Raw genomic sequence first — 21,864 nt, 5'->3', positions numbered from 1 at the left:
TCAAGAGTTGAATCTCACTAGGTCATCTGAAGGGAAGTCTGCTGCTGGAGGCAGAGAAGCCTCCCTTCCCAGTGCAAAAGAAATGCTTCATTCACTGTCCTCCAGAGTAGATTTTTCACTTCACACTCTTCTTTTGCTTCAGTATCTTTGGTGGTATTTGCTCTGAACGCCTTTGTAATGGACACCGTGGCAATTGTTGCAGTTATGGAGGAGGTAGAACTACCAATTGAGCTAGCTATTGAGGAGGCAGGGGCCTTGCAGATGTCGGCTCAAAAAAATGTGAGTAGAAGTCTTCCATCATGGTATGTAGGTCCCTAATGAAGTACATCGCAACTAGGTACACAGGCTGCTCTGAACATCCAGATATACCATAGTATGGTTAACCACTAGATCAGCTAGGTCACGGTAAATTGTGTCAGCTGGATAATTAACATCTTCATGTTAATCCTGCTTGTCGGCGTCTTGACCATCATTATCATCCAGGGATTTTATATGCAGCTAGCCAGGGATCTGTAAGCATCATCTTCCTGTTCTTCAGCCTGTAGAGAAGGGACAGTGTTAGCATTGACATCTGAGAAGGTAGTGCTAAAGACCTTATCGTCAATGGTGGTTGTGCCAGTGGGAAGTATAATGTCAACCGTAAAACCAGAGACAGGAATGGCACAAAGGTCACTGACAGGGGGCAGCTGAGAGGTGGAGGGCGTTGGTAGGGCAAACATGGTACATGCTTCTGACACAGAAAGCTGGGGTGAGGTCATCAACTATTTGAACAGTAAATTAAGGTGTTTCTCTTTCCCTTCAGCACATAATTTAAGATGTGCATCAGACTTCATACTGCAGTACACAACACATCTTCCTCCGAACCACATCTGAAAGCATCGCAAATTGAGACATGTCCAACTGGCCCCATTCATTTGCCTTTTTGGAGGAAGCAGCCAGAAGTAGAAAATACCAGTGGGTTAGGAAATATTCCAGAGAAGGAGAAAGAGGTTAGTTTTGCCACTTATCAAAATAGGGTCAGAGAGAAGTGAGGAAGCATCTCATTCACAATGGGTGGTCGAACATAAAGTATTGTCACATCTGGGAGGAGTGGAGTTCAGATGGCTTTTGCCTCACAGATTGGAGTTGAAGTTATTTTCAATGAAGTGCATAAATGGGCACTATTATGAAAGCAGGTTAGTGAGTTTTATTGCTGTTGGAATATTGCTGTGGGACTCTTTTCCCAATAATGGTGAACCATTCAAAGACATAGTTCTGAACATTTAGGTATCTACAAATACGTCATGTCCTGAAGACCGCCATCCCGCAAAAAGAAGTCTTGCCAGAGGCCTCCCCACTGGAGGATAGGCTCTTATCTGAACATGTAGGCTGCCAAACAATCTCCATGACATAGCAAAAAACTGTCAACAATATTTTGGACCAACTCTTGCGTCTTCGAAAGCCTCGGCAGAGGAATCTAGGAAACCTAGCAGATGAAGCACTGGCTTCCCCGCGTGAGTTAGCCATCACACTGAAACTTAAACTAATCCAGTTTACTAAACTACGTAGAACTTATCCGTCTGTGGCACTCTGACCAAAATAGGAAAGAGAGACGATGCGAAGCGCACAAGGCTCTGTACACAAAAGGGCAAGTTCTATCACATTCTCTGGGAGTGCCCTGCCATCAAAACTTCTTTTTTTAAAAATTCTTTTTATTAATAAAACAGCAAAGAAAAATACAACAGGTGACAAAAGAAGCTCTGGCAAGGGTTCATCTTTGCCTTCCATACATCAAAATAATGATACAATATAGCGAAATTGGATCAAGGGGACACTTGCGCCTCCACCTCCTCCAGGTGCGTCGGGGGTACACATATATCTCCTCGGAAATGATTCCAAGCCTCCCAAACCTTCCCCCACTTCCCAGGACACCCCCTAGCCACATACACTGCTCGTTCCCTAAACATGCACCAGTCCAGGTTCTCCATCCACTTCTCAATACGGGGCGGCTGGCTCGCTCCCCACAACTGGGAAATGTTGCGCTTAGCTATCATGCAAGTCAAAGTCACCCATTGTTTCTTATATTCGTTCAGATTTTTACTTTTTTTTTATTGAGCAGAGCAGATGGCATTAAAACATTTATACAGTGATCAGGAGATAGTTATAAAACGTGAAGCAAAATCTAGTAAAATCCTATTAATCATAACATTTAGCAATAATCATTAATCTACGTTTTGATACAAAGCAAGAAATAAATAACAGGAAAGTGCAGAGTGCGATCATTTCACAGTCATAATTTCAATAAAGTGCAGGTAGTGCAAAGTGCAATAATCTGGCCAAAGCAGACACCCTTATATTGCTAGTATAGCATTTACCTTTGCCCACACGACAAGATGTATTTTATTAATTACTAAACCTTCTACTTATGCAAGGACCCTGCCCAAGAGAATTGCTAGCATACCTGTCCTGCACTTCTTATATTGATAAAGTGTCGCTTGCTAAAGTGCTAGGTGACGATAGTGGGTTGATTGTTGTCGAAGAATTTCCAATTTATGGTCAACTTTTTCATTACCCCAACTCTTTTGGAGTAAGCCTCTTCAAACTTTTTTGTCTGTCTCATTTTATTCACCCATTTTAAATAGATGGTACCTCCTCTGATTTCCAATTTTGGAGGCTTAGGGAATGGGCAACTAAAGTGCAGATCGCCATATAGGTTTCTTCAGCATTGACAAATCAGTTCTTTTTATAGAGATGCCAAAAAGAGCAACCTCGGCTTCACGATCAAGTACCTTATTAATGGCCTGGATTATTGAAGAAAAGATTTTGCGCCAAAATATTTCGAGTTTCGAGCATGTGTAAAAAATATGAAGCCAGTCCCCCCTCCTGAAGCGGACATCTAAAGCATTTGTTTTCTACTCCAAGGGAAGCGTTTAGAGCTTTAGGAGTAAGGTAGGCCAGTCAACGGGATAGAAAAGACATCCTTTTAAAATTGGCAGCTCTAAGACCCTTGCCTCCTAAAAGGGCGATCTGCTCCCTTTCCTGCCTCGAGAAGGAGCAATTGGTTTCATGAGATATTTTAGCCAGTATTTCATGGACCAAAGGAGATTCTTAACCCTTTCTCAGTGAGCTGTACCAATTCCCCACTCCTTTTAATTTCGCTTTATAAAGGGCAGTAGCCAAAGGCATTGATATTACACATGGCGAAAGATTATATTTATTTATAAAGTTTATATTCTGCAGAAATTCCAGAAATCCCATTTTTAATTTATTATCAGATCAATTGAGAGCCTCTTGCCAGGTGATGAGTTTCCGAGATGTAAAAATAGAACCCAGATCACCAAAACCAGAATCTCTCTACTTTTTGAGCTTAGGCGAATTAATTTGAAGCTCCAATATCTTACACTCCTCTAGTTTTAAATAATGAAACCCACCACACCTTACCTGTTTAAAAAAAGGACTGTAGTCTATAGGAAAAATCGCGGATAGTCTTTTACCTGGTCTTTTTCGGTAATTTAGCTGTTTTAAAAAAATCGGAACTTGAGAACCTGCCTCTTGTATCATTTTTTCATAGAAGAACATATCAAGCAGCCCAATGGGATCCAATAAACATGCTGTGAGATCCATAATAGCTGCCATATAGTAAGTACGAATATTAGGTAGAGCTAAGCCCCCTTGTGTAGTTCCCAACTATAATGTAGTCAATTTCACCCTTGAAACTTTCTTATTCCAGACCAAATCCCTGATCATAGACTCAATCTCTCTAAAATAATAGGAATTAATCTTTAGCAGTACATTTATAAAAAGGAAAACCAGTAAAGGAAATATCGACATTTTAATAAGTGCAACACCCCAATCAAAGTTAATGGTAAAAGAGTTCATCTATCCAGCAAAATTTTAATTTTATTTCGCATTGTTAAATAATTAAAGCTAAATAATTGTTTAAACTGATTGGAGACATAAATACCCAGGTATCTAATCAGTTCTTTTTTTAGGGCTTGTGATTTTAAATTTGAAGGTAGAAAATTACAATCAAAATTCAGTACCATTACCTCAGTTTCATTTTGATTAATTTTATATCCACCAATCAGTTCGAATTGGCTAAATTCATATAAAGCTTGATCAAGATTTAATTTATCGGGTCATCGATATGAAATAATATCAGCAGCGACTAGTTTTATTTTCGCCATTCCAGCTATAGGTGGTTTAATTTCAGGATTTCCACTAATTCTTATTGCTAGCGGCTCAATGAAAAAGGTAAACAGGATTCGGGACATCGGGCAACCTTGCCTAGTACCTCGATTAATATTCATTGCCCCTATCGAATTGGCATTAACTACCACTCTTGCTTGAGCACCCTGATAAATGTTATTCAACATATTGATTATCTGGGCTGGAAAGCCACATTTTTGCATACCGATGAATAGTGCATCCCAGTTTACCAGGTCGAAGGCCTTTTCGGCATCGACCTATGAAATTGAAGTTAGAATTTTATTATTAGTAGCAAAATCAGGAGCCTGAATTAAAACCTGGTATTTGACGACATAGACCTCCCTGCCACAAAAACCGACTGGTCAGGGTGAATTAAGGCCTGGGCAATCGGGGAAAAACGTTGGGCCCATATTTTCATTAAAATCTTAAAATCAGCGTTAAGAAGGATGATCGGCCTATATGAGTTAACGTCCATCTTGTTTTTCCCCTTTTTAACAAAACTAACAATAATGCCATCAAAACTTATTGGAATTCTAGAATTTCCCAGCTGCAGAGTGTGTTTGGGAGGGAGTTTCACCCAACGCCTCAACTATATCTGCTATGGGAGGCCACCGACCTGATCCGCAAAGAGCAAACATGGGTTACCCTGGGTACGATCATAGCTAAATGAAACATTGCCCAAAAATGGGGAGCCAGAGAGGCGCAAACTCTGAAGGAGCAGAAGAGAGACACAGACTGGTGTATGATATCAGAAAAAGAAGACTATAGAAATAAAGGATGTCATGTAAAGTGCCCAGAAGGATATTTGTCCCTCCTTCATCCGTTGGTTGGACAGGGCTGAGTTTGGCAGAACTGCTGGCAAGAGAAATGAAGAAGAGCTGTGACAATTTGTATCTGATCAGATTCATGCTCAACATGATACATTCCACATTACTAATATGTATTAAATGCTGTTCTACTTTGCCTGAATGCTGTTTGACTAAAAAACTTTCAATAAAGATATTAAAATAAAAAAAGATATAGTGGTGGAGAAACCTCTTACTAGATTGTGTAGGGAGGGTATTCAAAAAGTAAGGGCTCCCCCTTTCAGTGGTCAACACTACAGAGAGAAATTATATTTCCAGGAATTGGTTTCAAATTTTGTTCACAGAAGATGAACTGAAGAACTATAGGTTTCTGTGAAAGGATAGAAATGGTAGGTATGGGGGGGGGGGGCGTCAATGAAGTTCTTTAATATTGGTAAGCCTTTCCTTTTGTCAACTAATTACATTGTTTAGTCCATTACAGAAATGGTTATGGAAAAAGTCCTCAGTTCTGCATTATAAGAAAAAAGCCTGGGCCAGTAATACATGTGAACAGCTTGAATATCCCTGCACTCTATTTAGACAGGCATTTACATGTACAAAAAGAGGCTATGTTCTAGGATTGTAATCTGAGCCCTTGAATCATGAATGCATGATATTGCATCTTCAATGGGTGCTACAGAAAATGGCATGTTGGCTTATCTCTCTGTACCAGAAAAGCTTCAATGTGTTGTTGTTCTACTGTGTTGCATTACTGTCTGTACTCCAAATAACGGAGCAATGCATTTCAAGCATTGCCCCTCCTCACAGCATTGAACTGTTACCTTATTAATACCCATAAACCGGTGCAAAATGTTAGCATTTGTAACAGCTGAAATAAAGATTATGTGTCTTCACCGCTCAAACTACCTGCCAACGGGAGCAGCTCCCTCCATTTCATTATGCAACTACAACATCCTTCAGTAGAAAATTGCACTAACACAGTGAGCTAATGGGGACCCAGCTAGTTATTCCAAACAAGGACTAATTACTGACATAATAAACTAAAACAGTGTATTCCAAAAGCATGGATCATGGTGTACAGTTCAGTACTATCTCACACATTTTGAAAAACTTGCAAATAAAAATCTTACTTCAGGTATCCATAAGGCACAGCTCACATGGACCCACTTTGTTCCACTTCTTGTGGGTTTCAGAGCACCTCCTCTTTTGGGGCACAGTAAACATTTTGGCTGAACTCCCAGGGCACAAGTGCGACAAAGCCAACTACCAATGGGAACTTTCAGGATTCCGTAGCAAGCCTACAAACAAAAGGCAATCTTTAAGGTATATTGGCTGTATTTCATATTTTTTTTTAATCAATGCATTATTGAATAATCAAAAACTAATAGCAATTTAATTATAAGTAGTTCAACACAATTCTCAACCTGAGCAATTCTAGGTAGAAAGTGCAATGTCCAATCAAAATACTGATTCTTCAAAAAAGTAATTTTACATTTTTTTCTCCTTTATTTCTTCACAGTTCATATGCAGTCACAGCGTACAGTTCTTCCAATCATTTCCTTAACGTACAGTTCTTTGCCAACACGTGTTTCGTCCGGCTAATAAGCCTGAGGACTTCGTCAGGGCAATTTGAGAAAAGTCTCAGAAGAACGGTGTCTAATGGGTGTGCTCTTATTGTAGCGAAAACAACCTGATTAGTGGCTTATTCACCACTTGTATCGTAACTTTTAGAATTCTAGGTAAATATTATCTGGACCTTCACTTAATTTAAGAAATCACTAGGAAAACGGGCATTCTCATTTGTAGTAAATGATATCCTCTTCTTTATATACCCGTTTTGAAGTCGTTCGTGCAACATCAAGAAACCATGGCAGCTCGGCGTCTAGCTGCCATGGTTTTCCTAGTGATTTCTTAAATTAAGTTAAATTAAGTTAATTAAATTAAAGTTAAATTAAGTCAAGAGGATGTACATTCTCTCTGAAAGTAGGAGGAGTTCCCCGTACCAATGCTGATGCGGCCATGAGGACGATTCTGCAGGGTTCTGCCTTCATCTTCATCAGAAGCCTTGACAGGAGGGGAATCAGCGGAAAAGCGAGGGCAAAGGTGCTATCAAAAACACATTCCCCCAAGAACCTGGATGGTGATGCCAACTTGCGAAGTACCAGCATTTCTTGTTCTCTGGAGTCGCAAAAAAATCCACGGTTGATTTTTCCCACCAGAGAAAGATCTTGTTGAGTATCCCCTGGTGCAAATTCCATTCATGGAATGATGACTTGAGCCTGCTTAGTGTGTCTGCTATTGTGTTCTGAATGCGCAGACAGTCTTATGCTCTTAAAGATACTCCATTTTGGATAGCCCATTCCCAGGTGCACTGCGCCACCTAAGAGGAGGTGGGATGTGGTGCCCCCTTGCTTGTTGATGTAATGCATTACGGTTGTGTTGTTTGTTCGGACTAAAACCGTAGTTCTTTATTTTTGGCAGGAATGCTTGCAAGGTTAAACGCACTGCTCTGAGCTCAAGTAAGTAAATGTGGAGATGCCAATGTTGCTGCTGCCAACTGCAAAAAAAAACAATTGATGGACAGAATGCAGAACAATGTCATACATTCACTCACAGTACAGAGATCTGGTCTAAATCCATAGTTTCTTTGCTCACCATGCAATTCCAGTTTGGATCTAGCCATATGCAAATCAGTCTTAACCCTGCGCCCAATGGGAAAAGTCCAGCCCGAACTGCCAGGCCCTCCCTGGATTGGAAACAAGCATCCTAAGACCGGTTTCGGGCTTTCAGCCCTCATCAGCCAGGGTAGCTTGACTCCTTTGGCATGGAGAGCACAGGATTCATGTCAGGGCATACCCGTCCCATTCGGGTGACAAATGCAAAAAGAAGAATTGATAGACAGAATGCAGAACAGTGTCATACATTCACACCAGGACAGAGATCTGGGCCTAAATCCATCGGTTTTTTGCTCACCATGCCCTTCCAGTTTGGACCTAGCCATATGCAAATCAGTCTTAACCCTGCGCCCAATGGGAACAGTCCAGCCCGAACAGTCAGGCCAGGTCCTCCCTGGACTGGAAACAAGCATCCTAGGACCACTTTTGGGCTATCAGCCCTCATCAGCCAGGATAGCTTGACTCCTTTGGCATGGAGAGCACGGGACCCACGTCTGGGCATACCTGTCACACTCTGGGATCAATGCAAAAAGAACAATTGATGAACAGAATGCAGAACAATGTCATACATTCAACCCAGTACAGAGACCGATTGAAGTTTTTGTTTTTGCTGGGTCCACCATGAGATGGCCTGGATCATTGCTCGTGTAATTGTAATCACATCCTCGAAAGTTCCTTCCGCTTGTCGCCATTGCAAGTCGAACTCTTCTTGAAGAGGACAAATTCGCAGACGACTTTTCATGTCCCTGCACGAGGATCTCCAGGAGCTCAAAGGCCAACTCGTGGCGGACCTCAAGGAAGTCAAGCAAGACACTGAAGAAATTGGAGAACGCGTGTCAACGCTGGAAGATCACGAGAATAGTTGTGACGAAGAAGTACAAATGATGCAGCAGAAACTCCTTCGGCTCAAAGAAGAGCATATTGAACTACAGGCCCACACAGAAGATCTAGAGTACTGCTCCTGTCGTAACAACAGGCACATCTGGGAAATGAAGTCCAAGGCGGAAGGGGAAAATATGACTGAGTTTGTTTCAGAGCTCTTCAGCCAGGTGTTGGCCACAGAACACTCAACTGCAGTTAAAATTGACGGCTCATTGGGTGGGTCTGCCGCGAGGAGGCAAGGCCCCACCACCGGACATCCTGGTATGTGTCCATGATTTCCAAGTCAAGGAACTTATCATCAAGAAAGCAAGGGAAGCTCACCCTGTGCACTTCAGAGGACACTCGCCTAAATTTTTTCAAGACCTGCCCGCTGCCACCCAGCTCAATCAAAGGGAATTTTATCCAATTACAACGTGCCTGAGAGAGAAGGGGGATCTCCTACTCTTGGGGCCACCCATTTTGAATCCTCTTCCGTTATGATGGTCAGCTGAAGCAGATTCTCTCACTCTCACAGGCTAGAGAAGTGCTGGGAATGTCAAGGCCTGCATCCCCGGAGACACAGCGCAGGTCCACTGCGGGCTCCAGACGCAGCAACTATAGATGGCAGACAGTGGGTAAGGCAGCCCACAAACCAGACACAGCCACTATTGCAAAAGAAAGACAAGCAGTTATTTCCTCACTGGCATCTTCCCCGGCCCGTTCATCACCCACCTGAACTGCCAGCAAGGTAGGCTATGTTTGAATCTGCGGCGGAGCTGGCGCTCAATTCTGCCCGTTCGTGAGAGACTCTCAGGTCTACTTGTTTCCCGCACTCAACGTTTCTCGACAAACTTTGGTCTTAAAGAGACTCTAGCTCTTACTCTTTCCGGTTTGCTGTCAGTGTTTTCTCGTTTATGTATTAGGGGTTTTATTTTTGTTGAGACACCTGCACAGGCTATGGAACATTATACTGCTCCAACGGGCATACCCTCAGCGCTTGCCTTAAACAGACACCACTGAATGATGATCTCTGTCCCCAATGGGTAAAGACCTTAACATTGTAAATCTCAATGTGCGGGGCCTTAACCACCCTGTTATTAGAGCACACTGAAGGGGACATTTGCATGCTACAAGAGACCAATTTGCTTTCCAAAGACTCCGCTCGCATGCGCATGTGACGATTCCCCAGACAATAATGGTCCTCTGGCACAGCAAAGAAAAATGGGGTGGCCATCCTCCTAGGGGCAAAATTTCAGGGGAAGGTGCTTTCTACCCTCTATGAGGCAAAAGGAAAGGTCCTAGAGCTAAGGCTCCAGTGGGGAACTACCCTTCTTACTCTGATTAATGTCTATGCTCCTAACGCACACCAGCAGCCATTCCTAATCAGAAATATCTCAGAGGTCCTACTTCCCCCGACGCTGCAGTAGTGGTGGGTGGGGACTTCAACCTGGTCATGGACAATGACATTGACCGTTCTGGCCAGCGGAGTACACAGGGGGGAGCCCTCTCCCCGGAGGATCAACTATGGCTGACTGACAATGGCCTGCATGATGTCTGGCGTCTTAAGCACCTGGCATTGAGGAACTACACCTACTACTCTGCCACCCGCAAATCTTATGCGCAACTAGATTTGTTCCTCGTCTCCAAAGCGCTACTGCCCAGGGTGTGTGATGCCTCTATAGAACCGCGTTCTCTATCCGATCACGCACCGATCCCCATTAACATACAACCTGGGGGGACAGATACACTTCTACGAGGTGGCGCCTGTGGGTGGGCCTACTTCACTCGCCTAGCAATGTAGAGAGTATACGCTCAAAGATAACCGAATACTTACAGCACAAATACAAGGGGGATACCTCATTAGTGGCCATCTGGGACACTCTCAAACTTGTAATTAGGGGAGAACTTATGGCAATTTCCTCTGCCAACACCAAAAAGCGCAGGGAAACCTGACAAAGGATAGAACAGGAAGTAAGGGAGCTGGAGGCTAAACCCTCGAGGGTTTGGACAAACCTAGAGAAAAAACGGCTAATCTTTAAACACATAGACCTTGGCAGGGTGGAATGTGCTTTGCTCGGCCTCCGCCACAGGTTCTTCTTGAATGGGGATATGTGCGGGAGAATGCTAGCAGAGAGATTACGAACCAAAAATTGGGCGGCTGCCATCTCATCACTTAACGGCCTTCAGGAGAAGAGGTACACTTGGACTCCCAGATAGTAGATGAGTTCAGGCAATTTTATCAGTCCTTATATAGCAATGATGCGACAAGCGAACATGATGCAAGTGCCTACTTGGAATCAAGCAAGTTCACTCGTCTCCCTGAGGCACAGGCAGAGCAGCTTGAAGACCCCATACGCACGGAGGCGATTATCTCGGCCACTGGCCGGCTAAAACTGGACAAAACCCCAGGCCAAGATGGCTATCCAGCACGATTTTACAAAACCTTCTGTAGGGAGCTAGTGCCCGTGCTGATGAGGCTTTTTAACTCTTTCCTGGATAGTGGAGCGGTCACCGACTCCATGTTGGAGGCTGCAATCTCAGTCAGTCATTCTCAAACCGCATAAGGACCCTGGTCTTTGCAGCTCTTATCGCCCTAATTCTCTACTTAACATAAACGCCAAGCTCTTCACTGGAGTTTTAGCGACCCGGCTGAACCCTCCAATGGCGGGTCTGATTGACCCGGATCAGGGGAGTTCATTCCCACTCGCCAGCGCGGGGATAATACAAAACGCCTCCTTCAACTCATGAAAGTGTTCACAGGTCCCGCAAGGAAGTCATACTCCGGTCCGTGGATGCGGAAAAGGCATTCGACAGGGTGTGATGGAAGTATTTGTTTGACACACTGCAAAGCATCGAGTTTGGGACCCGCTTTATCCAATGGGTTCAATGCATATACCTTTCTCCCTGTGCTTTTGTTAGGGTAAATGGGGTATCCTCAACCCCCTTTTTGATCGCCAGGGGCACAAGACAGGGGTGCCCGCTTTCGCACCGCCTCTTTGTCCTATACATAGAACCCTTCGCTCAAAAAATACGAGACCACCCAGGCATTTGGGGCCTTCGGTTTTGAGGAGACGCCCACAAAATAAGCCTCTATGCAGATGATGTCATCTTGTCCTTCGCAGAGCCCCTCTTGTCCCTACCCGCGCTTGCAAGTGAATTAGAATCCTTTGGAACGCTATTTGGATTTAAGGTCATTCTCAGGAAATCCCAAGTGCTCAACTTATCCTCGCAACAGGCACATGTCCACTTCTTAAAAAAAGAGTCTCCACCTGCACTGGACAAGTGACCCTATAACGTACTGGGGAACCTTCTTGCTCCTTAGCTTTCACATACACTAGAAATGAACTACTCGGCTCTGGTTAAACAGACTACGAAAGCGCTGGACAGATGGTCTAGGCTTAACCTGGCCAGTTCTGGTGCATTGCAGCAGTGAAGATGACGGTGCTACAGCAGATTCTGTGTCTGTTTCAGAACGTACCCCTGGTTCCCCCCTTCGAAAACTATGCGAGCCCTGCAGTTGGCCATAAATAAATTTGTCCGGTGAGGTAGAAAGGCGCGCTTGTCCATCTCCCAGGTAGCACGACCCAAGAGTGAGGGCAGAGTGAACTTACCATTGGTCCATAGATACCTACAAGCCTCCTACCTCTGTTATGTGTTGGAAAGGAACCACCCCTCTTTCGGAAAAACACTGGACCTTCATGGACCAAGAGGTAGCTTGAGCAAACATTTGGAGGGAGGTAGGGCTTTCGCGTAAACTGAGAGCGTGGGGCCTCTACTCCTCCCCAGTCACAGCAGCAACACTGAAGGTCTGGGATGCAATGGCGCTCAAGAAGGGTCTCACAACATTTCCCTCCCCAATGACCCCGATAGTCGATAACCCAGGCGTCTCCCCGGATTGTAAATCTGAGGTCGCTCAGCGTTGGAGGGAGGCGGGTTGGAAACAGTTGGGTTCCTTATTCAATGTAGAGGGCATCCTTCCCTTTGCTCAGGTGCGCCAGGACTATAAACTACCTGGTTCCAAGGGGTTCTATTATCTACAACTACGACACTGGGCCACCTCGGCGGCGTTCTTGCCACATGTCTCTCGTAAACGTACCCCTTTTGAAAAATGGATAGTGAGCAAGAAAGATGATAGACACATGATTGTGGAACTCTATGTTCTGCTTGCGCTGGACCAGGGAGGGAAGCGCATGAAATGTCAGCTATGCAGGGAGGAGGAACTAGGGAGGGCCCTACAGAGAAAGAGTGGGCAAATATTCACTATAGAGCGCATCAAACCATCTATAACACCGCTGGAGACGAGTCCACGTTTAAAGTCGCATCATATTGGTACCTCATGCCAGCTCGTATCCACCGATGGTACAAAAAACACAAAGAGAGATGCTGGTGGGGCTGTGGACTGGCCGGCTCACTAGAACATCTTCTCTGGCACTGCCCAAGATTAGAACTATTTTGGGAGCAGGTGATGAATGACAGACGCTGCATTCGAAACCGAGATCCCGCGCTTCCCAGCCTACACTTTGCTAGCGATACCAAAAGGGGATGATGGACGGAGCGTTTAAGCAAATCAAACACTCACCCTCAGTCAACTGATCTGGGTTTAATCCATCATCACTCTTTAGCTCACTCCACCACCCCAGTTCAGACATGGCCATATGCAAATCAGTCTGACCCTGTGCCTCATGGGAACAGTCCAGCCCGAACTGCCAAGCCAGGTCTTCCCTGGACCGGAAACAAGCATCCTGGGACCAGTTTCAGGTTGCATAACCCTCAATAGCCAGGCTATCTTGAATCCAGTGGCAATGTGAGCAAGGGACCCACGTCTGGGCATACCTTGCCAACTTAGGGCAAACAAAGCCATACCAAAGAGGATGATGGACGGAGCGTTTGAGCAAATCAAACACTTACCCCAGTCAACTGATCTGGGTTTAATCCATCATCATTCTTTAGCTCACTCCACCACCCCAGTTAAGACATAGCCATATGCCAATCAGTCTGACCCTGTGCCACATGGGAACAGTCCAGCCCGAACTGCCAAGCCATGTCTTCCCTGGACTGGAAACAAGCATCCTGGGACTGGTTTCTGGCTATTCAGCCGTCATCAGCCAGGCTAGCTTGACCTCTGTGCCTTTGGGCCGGTCACTCCACCACGCGCACTCCCCGTGTGTGTGCCCAGGCTGCCCTGTTCCAGCCGCTGCCCGCAGCTGTGCCCCTGACCACGAGGCGTGGTCTCTGCTTCTGTGGCGCAGCGCCGCTCCCTGCTGCCTGTGTGCCTTTTGCCCTGTTGTTCGTTGTTCCTGTACTTTCGTTTTATTCCCCCTGTGCTGGTGCTGTTTTCCCCAGCGGTGCCCAGCCTGTCTGTCTTCTTCCTTGTTTGTCTATTGCCGCCGTTTTTCCCGCTGTGCCCCCGCTGCACTTCCCGCCACCTCCCCGCTCCCCGCCGCTGATCCCCTGCGGCCCGCCCCCTTCCACCTGGAGCCTTCCCATTCGCCACCCCGCTCCCGCCTCCCAGCTGCCCCTCCCTCGCTCCGCCCCCCCCCCCACTCTCCTCTTATGGCAGAGTGGCAAACGCGCAGCGTGCACGCGCAGCGGGTGCGCCGAAGGTGCGCCAAAGGTAAGCCCGTCTGCGCCCGTCCGCGCCTGGAACGCGCCCAGGGCCAGGACCTCTGGCCCCCGCAGACCCCAGCCCACCCGCCGGACGTATGACGCCGCCAGCCTCAACGCACTCAACACCGGCCGAACCCCGGGATGCTACCGAGCCACCCAGAGACGAACCCACGGACCCTTCAGCTGTCACGCCTGCAAGTTCGCCTGCAACCGGACCGGCCCTGCACCAACACCCGCCAAGCCGAACACCAGCAGCAACCACCTCAAGTGCATCCTACTCAACACCCGCTCCGTCCACAGACACACCATCGAACTCTGGAACCTCCTCAACACCACAGCTCCTGACGTCGCCTTCCTCACGGAAACCTGGATGAACGACTCCTCAGCGCCCGACATCGCCATCCCAGAGGGCTACAAGATCACCTGAAGAGACCGCGTCAAACAGACGGTAGGAGGCATCGCCATCATCTACAGGGACACCATCCGCATCACGACCAACACCGACGATACCCTGACAACCGCCGAACACCTGCACTTCCAGATCCACACGGACCCCAAAACCACCCTCAGAGGCACCCTCATCTACAGACCCCCGGGACCACGCACACAATTCAGCGAAGACTTCGCCGACTTCATCAGCCCGCACGCCCTCCCCTCCGCTGACTACATCCTCCTGGGGGACATCAACTTCCACCTGGAGAACAACAGCGACCGCAACACCACCACCCTGCTTGACAACCTCGCCAACCTCGGACTCCAGCAGCTGGTAACCTCCCCCACCCACCTCGCCAGACACACACTCGACGCTGTCTTCTCATCCAGCAAGGACATCGTCTTCAGCCACGCCACCGGACTCCACTGGACGGACCACAGCTGCGTCCACTTCACCTTCAGAAGATCCACGATCCACCACCACCAGCAACAGGTGGCTCGAAGAAACTGGAACAAGATCACAGCAGACCAGCTCGCCGCTTCCCTGAGCCAGCACCCTCCCGCCAACTCAGCGAACCCCAGCCAGGCCGCCGACAACCTCACGAAGTGGATCAGCAACTGCGCAGACGACCTCGCCCCACTGAGGACCCCGCCTAGCAGACACGGCAGCAAGAAGGCCCCATGGTTCACCGACTAACTCAAGAGCTCCAAGAAGAACTGCCGAGCCCTCGAGAAAGCCTGGAGAAGGGAAACAACACCGGACAACATGGCCACCCTCAAGCTCGCCACCCGGAAGCACCATCAACTGATCCACGCCACCAAGAAAACAGCATTCAAGGACCGTCTGGACAACGACGCACACAACTGCAAGGAACTCTTCAACATCGTGAAAGAACTGTCCAACCCCAACGCCGGAAACAACGACATCACCCCGTCGCAAGACCTCTGCAACTCCCTCGCCTCCTACTTCCACAACAAGATCGCTGACATACACAACAGCTTTGGCCCACAAACAACGCTCCCCACGACCGCACCAACGCCCCCCACCACCACCCTCAACGCCTGGACCCGGATCAACACAGAAGACACCATCCGCACGATGAACTCGATCCACTCCGGATCTCCGACCGACCCCTGCCCTCACCACGTCTTCAACAAGGCCGACGCTGTCATCGCACCCCACCTGCGGGAAATCATCAACACCTCCTTCGACACCGCCACCTTCCCTGAGAGCTGGAAGCACGCCGAACTCAGCGCCCTACTTAAGAAACCAACAGCGGACCACACCGAACTCAAGAATTACCGCCCCATCTCGCTCCTCCCGCTCCCAGCCAAAGTCATCGAGAAGACCGTCAACAAGCAGCTGGCCGCCTTCCTCGAGACGAATGGATCCCTCGACCCCTCACAGTCTGGCTTCCGAGCCAACCACAGCACCGAGACCGCCCTCATCGCCGCCACCGATGACATCTGAGCCCTGCTGGACAACGGTGAAACAGCGGCCCTCATCCTCCTAGACCTCTCCACGGCGTTCGACACAGTCTGCCACCGCACCCTAGTGCAGCGCCTCAGCAACATCGGCATCCAAGAGAAGGCACTGGAGTGGATCATCTCCTTCCTCGCTGGAAGGACACAGTATGCTACGGAAGATCTTCCGATGGATCCCCACCGAGACCAGGAAGACGGTCACCCAGACCCTCGTCACCAGCCGACTGGACTACGGCAACGCCCTCTACGCCAGAACCACCGCCAAGCTCCAGAAGAGACTCCAGCGGATCCAGAACGCATCAGCCAGACTCATCCTCAACATCCCCCGACGCAGCCACATCTCCGGACATCTGAGAGACCTGCACTGGCTCCCCGTCAACAAGAGAATCACCTTCCGTCTCCTCACCCACGCACACAAAGCCCTACACGACCAAGGCCCGGGCTACCTCAACAACCGCCTCAACTTCTACGCTCCCAAACGCCACCTCCGATCGACCAACCACGCCCTCGCCGCCGCCCCCCGCGACAACAGGAGGAAGGGCCTTCTCCTACCTGGCCGCCAAAACCTGGAACACCCTCCCGACCGACCTTCGCCAGACCCAAGACTACCTCTCCTTCAGCAAGAAGATCAAGACCTGGCTGTTCGAGCAGTAGCGTAGCCCCCCCCCCCCCCCCAAGCGCCTTGAGACCCTCCGGGTAAGTAATGCGCTATATAAATGCGTTGATTGATTGATTGAAGTAAGCAAGGGACCCACGTCTGGGCATAACCTGCCAACTTAGGGCGAACAAAGCGATACCAAAGGGAATGATGGATGGAGCGTTTGAGCAAACCAAACACTCACCCCAAGTCAGGGAACCTGGCTTAAAGCGGTACCAGGATGTGGGACCTTACTGGCATTTCTCAATTAGGTGACGTGTGGCAGGGTGAATCACTTTCGCTCCTACCAAGACTTACAGACCCTATACACTCTCCACCCCTCTTAGTTCTACAGATATTTGCAGCTACGCCATGATCTGAATTCACATATACAGGCAGGCACATCACTCCTCGAATTTAGCCCAATGAAAGCACCGATTATGATAGAAAATCTGGGGAAAGGGGAGGGGGTGGGTCTCGAGGATATACTGTTCCTAAACCAATAATAGTCCAACAACACTCAACCCGCTCAGACACCAGTGGGAAGCCTGGTTGGGACCCGTGGAGGATGAAGACTGGCGGGACGCCTTAATGCCACCAAAAACCATCACTGCCTCAGCCAGGCTTCACCTGGTCCAGCTGAATCTTCACGGCGCATATATCAGCCCTAGTCAACTTCACAGAGCGGGCCCAAGAGCCACTCCAGCATTTCCACGTTGTTGGTTGGAAACGGCTGACTTCTGCCATACGGCATGGGCATGTCTGCATCTCACCCCATACTGGGAGGTGTTGGAATCCGAGCTCACGGGCGTCCTGTGTTGGGAGGTACCACACGAGTCCCTAAACCTACTCCCGGGCGTCATGGACGGACTGGATGGATCCAGAACAGACAAACTCCTCCTAGGTACCGCCATCATGGTAGCTAAGCGAGGCATTGCAGCATCCTGGATAAATCAGACCCCACCGAGTATAGTAAAACGGCACAAAGGCGTAGATTGGTGCGCAGTGCAGGAAAAACCACTATATGAGGCCAGGAGATGTCCGGCCAAACACCGAAAGATGTGGCAAGGTTGACGGCTGATGACAATGGAAAGTTAAATAAATACTTAATTTTCCCTCATCGTCATCCTTCGAAATCCCCCCAACTGCACTTACCTGCACGGGCCGCAGCTGACCTCAAGTGTTTTGTCCACACCTTATCAATAACAAAAACAAATACAAATAGCTCTAGTTTGCAGTTTGAACACTCCGGGATATCTAGGGAGCTACGTTTCATTAATTATGCTTTTACATCAATGGTGTACCCATTATCACTAGATAATTATGTAAGGTCGTCCCACGTTTTGTCACAGGCGTAGCACATCATACCATTCTTGAAAATGTAAGCAGCCACAATGATGCATTCTGTAAAGGAAAAGAGCATATCACCAACTTACCTGGTGCACACAGACATTGCATTTGTCACAAAAAACCATTTCATTTCCATCTTCTCCTTCTGGTGATCGACACACATCGCAAACCACATCCTCATCATATTCAATTCCAAGGCCCTCTTCGGTCTCAATTGCAATGTTCATATTCTGATAGCAAGTCATCTCAAACTCTTCCATAACCTTCTCCATGGTAGACTCATCTAATTCTGGAATGTCTGTGGAGAATAAGGCAGAAACAAATATTTCACTTTAATATAACAAGCATAAATAGACTCAGATATATGAAGATTGCAAGATAAAGGTGGAAAAATTCACCTTATACAAAGTGAGTTTAAAACCTGTTGGGATGAAAAAGTCCTCTGCATGGTAAAGAAGTGTGCCCTGCCCTAAGTGCTCTACTGTACTGTTGCCTGGACCTCTATGGCGGACTTTTTTTGGTTGGGGTCATGTGCGTGCCATGACATAGGCCTGTCTCATCGATTATGGTATTATTGGACAGAGAGAGGCACCCAATGCGCTACTCTCACAGTGGTGGAAGGCTACCACCTGCACCAGGAGTTAAACACGAGTGTGGTAGTAGCAGCATACTGTAATGTGATTAGTTATAGTGAACAGGAACTTTCACCTTGTCTCACTGGAGTGATGCCCACAGGCTCACTCATCTTTTAAAATGTTATACTGCTGTGTGCTTATCTCACCCTTGGACTACATCAAGTAGATGTGGAGTGCTGCACAGCATAAGAGTACTGACTCTGCATAGATTGTATGGGTGCCTGGGAAGGGTTTAGGGATGGAGCAGTACTGAGGAGTGCATATGTGGCTAGTACATGTACAGGGTATATGAATGCCTGAGAGGAAAACGTTACCTGAGAGATGCAGTGCTGTGCAGTGTATTTGCAGGGAAAGCATGTGCTGGGTGTATGTTTGCTTGCGTGACATACAATACATGAAGAGTGCAATGTTGTGTAGCGCACATAATGAGTATGTGTGCTAGTAGTGTGTTTGTTTTAAAACAAGCACACCCTGGTTAAATACAGCACACCTCTAAACAGTGCTTGAAGACTGTGTGTGCTCACTGCATGTGTACATGCAAGGGAACAAAGCAGAGATATCAGTGCTGAACAGTAAGTGAGCTGTGAGTATACACCAAGTAAATGTCCCTGTAGGAGTGTAATATATGGCGGAACCTGGGTTCAATTTCTGGGAAGCCCAAGCCTGCCTGGTGAAGGCATGAGGAGTGCAATCCCCCAGGACAGTTTTGTGGATCGCTGCATTCCTGTGAGTTGGGAGGGACACACACTGGAGGGAGGGGTGAGACTCCTTTGCACTTTATGAGGTTGCTCTTTCGTTCAGTGATAAATCACAAGGAAGGTGCCTAGAAAAAGCTCAGGAAGGTAGATGAGGCTGATGAGGGAATCATAAAAAGTTGAGTTGGGCGCCTGGGATTAACCTTCTGATGCATATATCACTGTGGCAGAAATCCAGGTGTGAACTTGGCCACACCCATGAATTGTGCAGTGGGTCAATCAGCTTCAGTCATGCCTGTTGTGAGACATCTTTCATGAGGAAAGAAGAGAGAATCAGCCACTTCAAAAGAAACAGAACCCCAACATAAAACATCAAAGACTCACCCTAATTCACATTTGGTCCCTGGAAAAGGACTCTAAAAAGGAAAGGCTGAGACCCTAAAACGTTATCTGCCAAGCAGACAGGTGGGCTATGTGGGTAGGGGAAGCTCTGCAAGACTTCTGCCTGTGACCAGGACTTCGGGCCATGCTGGGCGGGAAGCACCAAGCCGCTCTGTGGTGACAACCTATACCAGAGGGGGGTCACCGATGAACTGAGTCTGGCCCCAGTGTGCACCACTTGTGACTAACGAAATCATCGACACTGTATGCCAGAAGGGGCAGCCATAGTGAGGGTGATCGCTTAAGTATAGTCTGCAACCATACTCTGAAAACCGGAGAAACCCTGCATGCCAGGAGCGGCTGCCGGGTCCACTTTGACCTAGGGTTCGGGTCGCTGCCTGGACCAAAGGAGAACTGTTGTGGCCAGCAGGCCGAGCCTGCATGCTGTGATCTTCACCTGACGAAGTCACCGAGATGCCATCGTGGATGTCACACCCTAGTTGGAGCTCCAGTCAGGAGCCGGAGGATCACAATAACATCCCCTTCCCTCTGCTGTGGGGTATGGGGAGCAACTTACCTTTTGTGTCCACTAAATAGCAACGGCTCCGATTACTGGAAAACGTCCAGCACTGCTCAACAGGAAGAGCCTGCGCGATCCAGACTTGGGAGCACCCAAGGAGAAGGCACTCGCTGCACTGCTGACCAATGCCATGCCACCAGAGTGGGCAAAACTGAAATCGGGCCTTTGGGCCCCTAGGGACTTGCTGCTAATGGTGCTGTAACACCAAAGACACATTCATAAAGAATCAAAGGGAGAACTCTTGAGTAAAGCCTAATAGTTTGAAATCCTAGGATGTGGCTAGCAGTGAATGGGGAATAATCCCGAATATGTTAGAAGGAGAATGGTGGGACAGGAATTTGCCTGATAACTGCTACTGGCCTGACCTCGAGGGGGATTGTTTTATTGCTTCTGAATGTTGTATACCTTTGCATATGTAGAGTAGAAAGTAAAACACTCCCCTTGTTTTCAGAACAACGAGTTCTGGACTGGAGACGGATTTATTGTGTGAACTGTTGGCATTTTGAGTTATGAGCCATGTTCACTGACATATCTACGTTACCCAGCCTCTGAGAGGGAGCCTTGACTGCTTAACCACAGCTACCACTCAGTGTCAAGTGCAGAAGGGGTACTTCGCTGAGTTGCTCAGGACCAATAAGCAGGCCGGGACCGGGGATATCAAGAGTAAAAGGCCTCAACCACCATGTCCCTGCATGCCCCGTTGCCCTCTGAAAGAGGTTCTCCCAAAAACATTAATAGCAACACACTAACTAGAAAAATACACTTAAAAAAAAAAAAGTCTAAAGAATGCCTCCTTTTCATTATCAATATAGAGTGGCTTTGGGGAAGCCCCAAGTAAAAAGGTTCTTAGATATACGGTAGGTTTGAGAGGCACAGATAGAAAAAGGGCCTGCTTAGCCGGGTCTGGTGGCTTAGTGAACTAATGCGTCCACCATAGGGGCCTGTGCTTTACCTCATGGTCACAGGTTCACATCCTGGTGGGTCCACTCAGCCCTCCATCCTTCTGAGGTTGATAAAATGAGTAGCATGGAGTTGTGTAACAATAAGGAAAATGCTACTTACCAGTATGCATCTGTTCTTGGCATGTAGAGCTGCAGATTTGTACACTTCGCATTAGATCGCCACCTGGTGTTGGGCTCTGATAATTGCATGTTGTTGTCGTCTTGGAAGAAGTCTTTGTAGTCACAAGATAGGTGACTTCTCCCTTGGACGATAGTGCGCATAGGCATCGGCTCCATCCTTAGTTTGTTTTTCGCCATGATGGGCAATGATGGAGTTAGTAGAAAGAAGAAAGGATGTCCATGCGTGTGTATCTAATTAAGATAAAACTTGAACAGATACAGGTCCCGGGGAGGCGGGAGTGCGTGTACAAATCAGCAGCTCTATATGCCAAGAACAGATGCATACTGGTAAGTAGCATTTTCCGTCAGAGGCATATGAGCTGCAGATTGTACACTTAGCATCGATTGTGCAGCAGTGTCTCGACTAGCAGCAGTCACCTGTGTCTGTTGCAGTACTGGGAAAGAGAGTTT

General features: G+C 47.6%; 1 protein-coding gene across 3 annotated transcripts in view; it reads right to left on the bottom strand.

Annotated features, from left to right (window-relative positions):
• The window catches only part of JADE2 (jade family PHD finger 2), a 523,571-nt gene that overhangs the window by 278,605 nt on the left and 223,102 nt on the right, over window positions 1-21,864 (bottom strand). For all 3 annotated transcript variants that reach the window (XM_086931489.1, XM_086931491.1, XM_086931490.1), the window contains exons 6-7: window positions 18,128-18,339; window positions 6,125-6,292 (exon numbers count right to left, since the gene is read on the bottom strand). In XM_086931489.1, coding sequence (XP_086787615.1) covers window positions 6,125-6,292; window positions 18,128-18,339 — 380 coding nt within the window. The remainder of the gene's footprint in view (window positions 1-6,124; window positions 6,293-18,127; window positions 18,340-21,864) is intronic.

This window comes from Lissotriton vulgaris, chromosome 7 (assembly GCF_964263255.1).
Source record: "Lissotriton vulgaris chromosome 7, aLisVul1.2, whole genome shotgun sequence".
Lineage (NCBI taxonomy): Eukaryota > Metazoa > Chordata > Amphibia > Caudata > Salamandridae > Lissotriton > Lissotriton vulgaris.
Note: the sequence above shows the minus strand (reverse complement) of the source record. Positions and strands in the feature narration are given on the sequence as shown.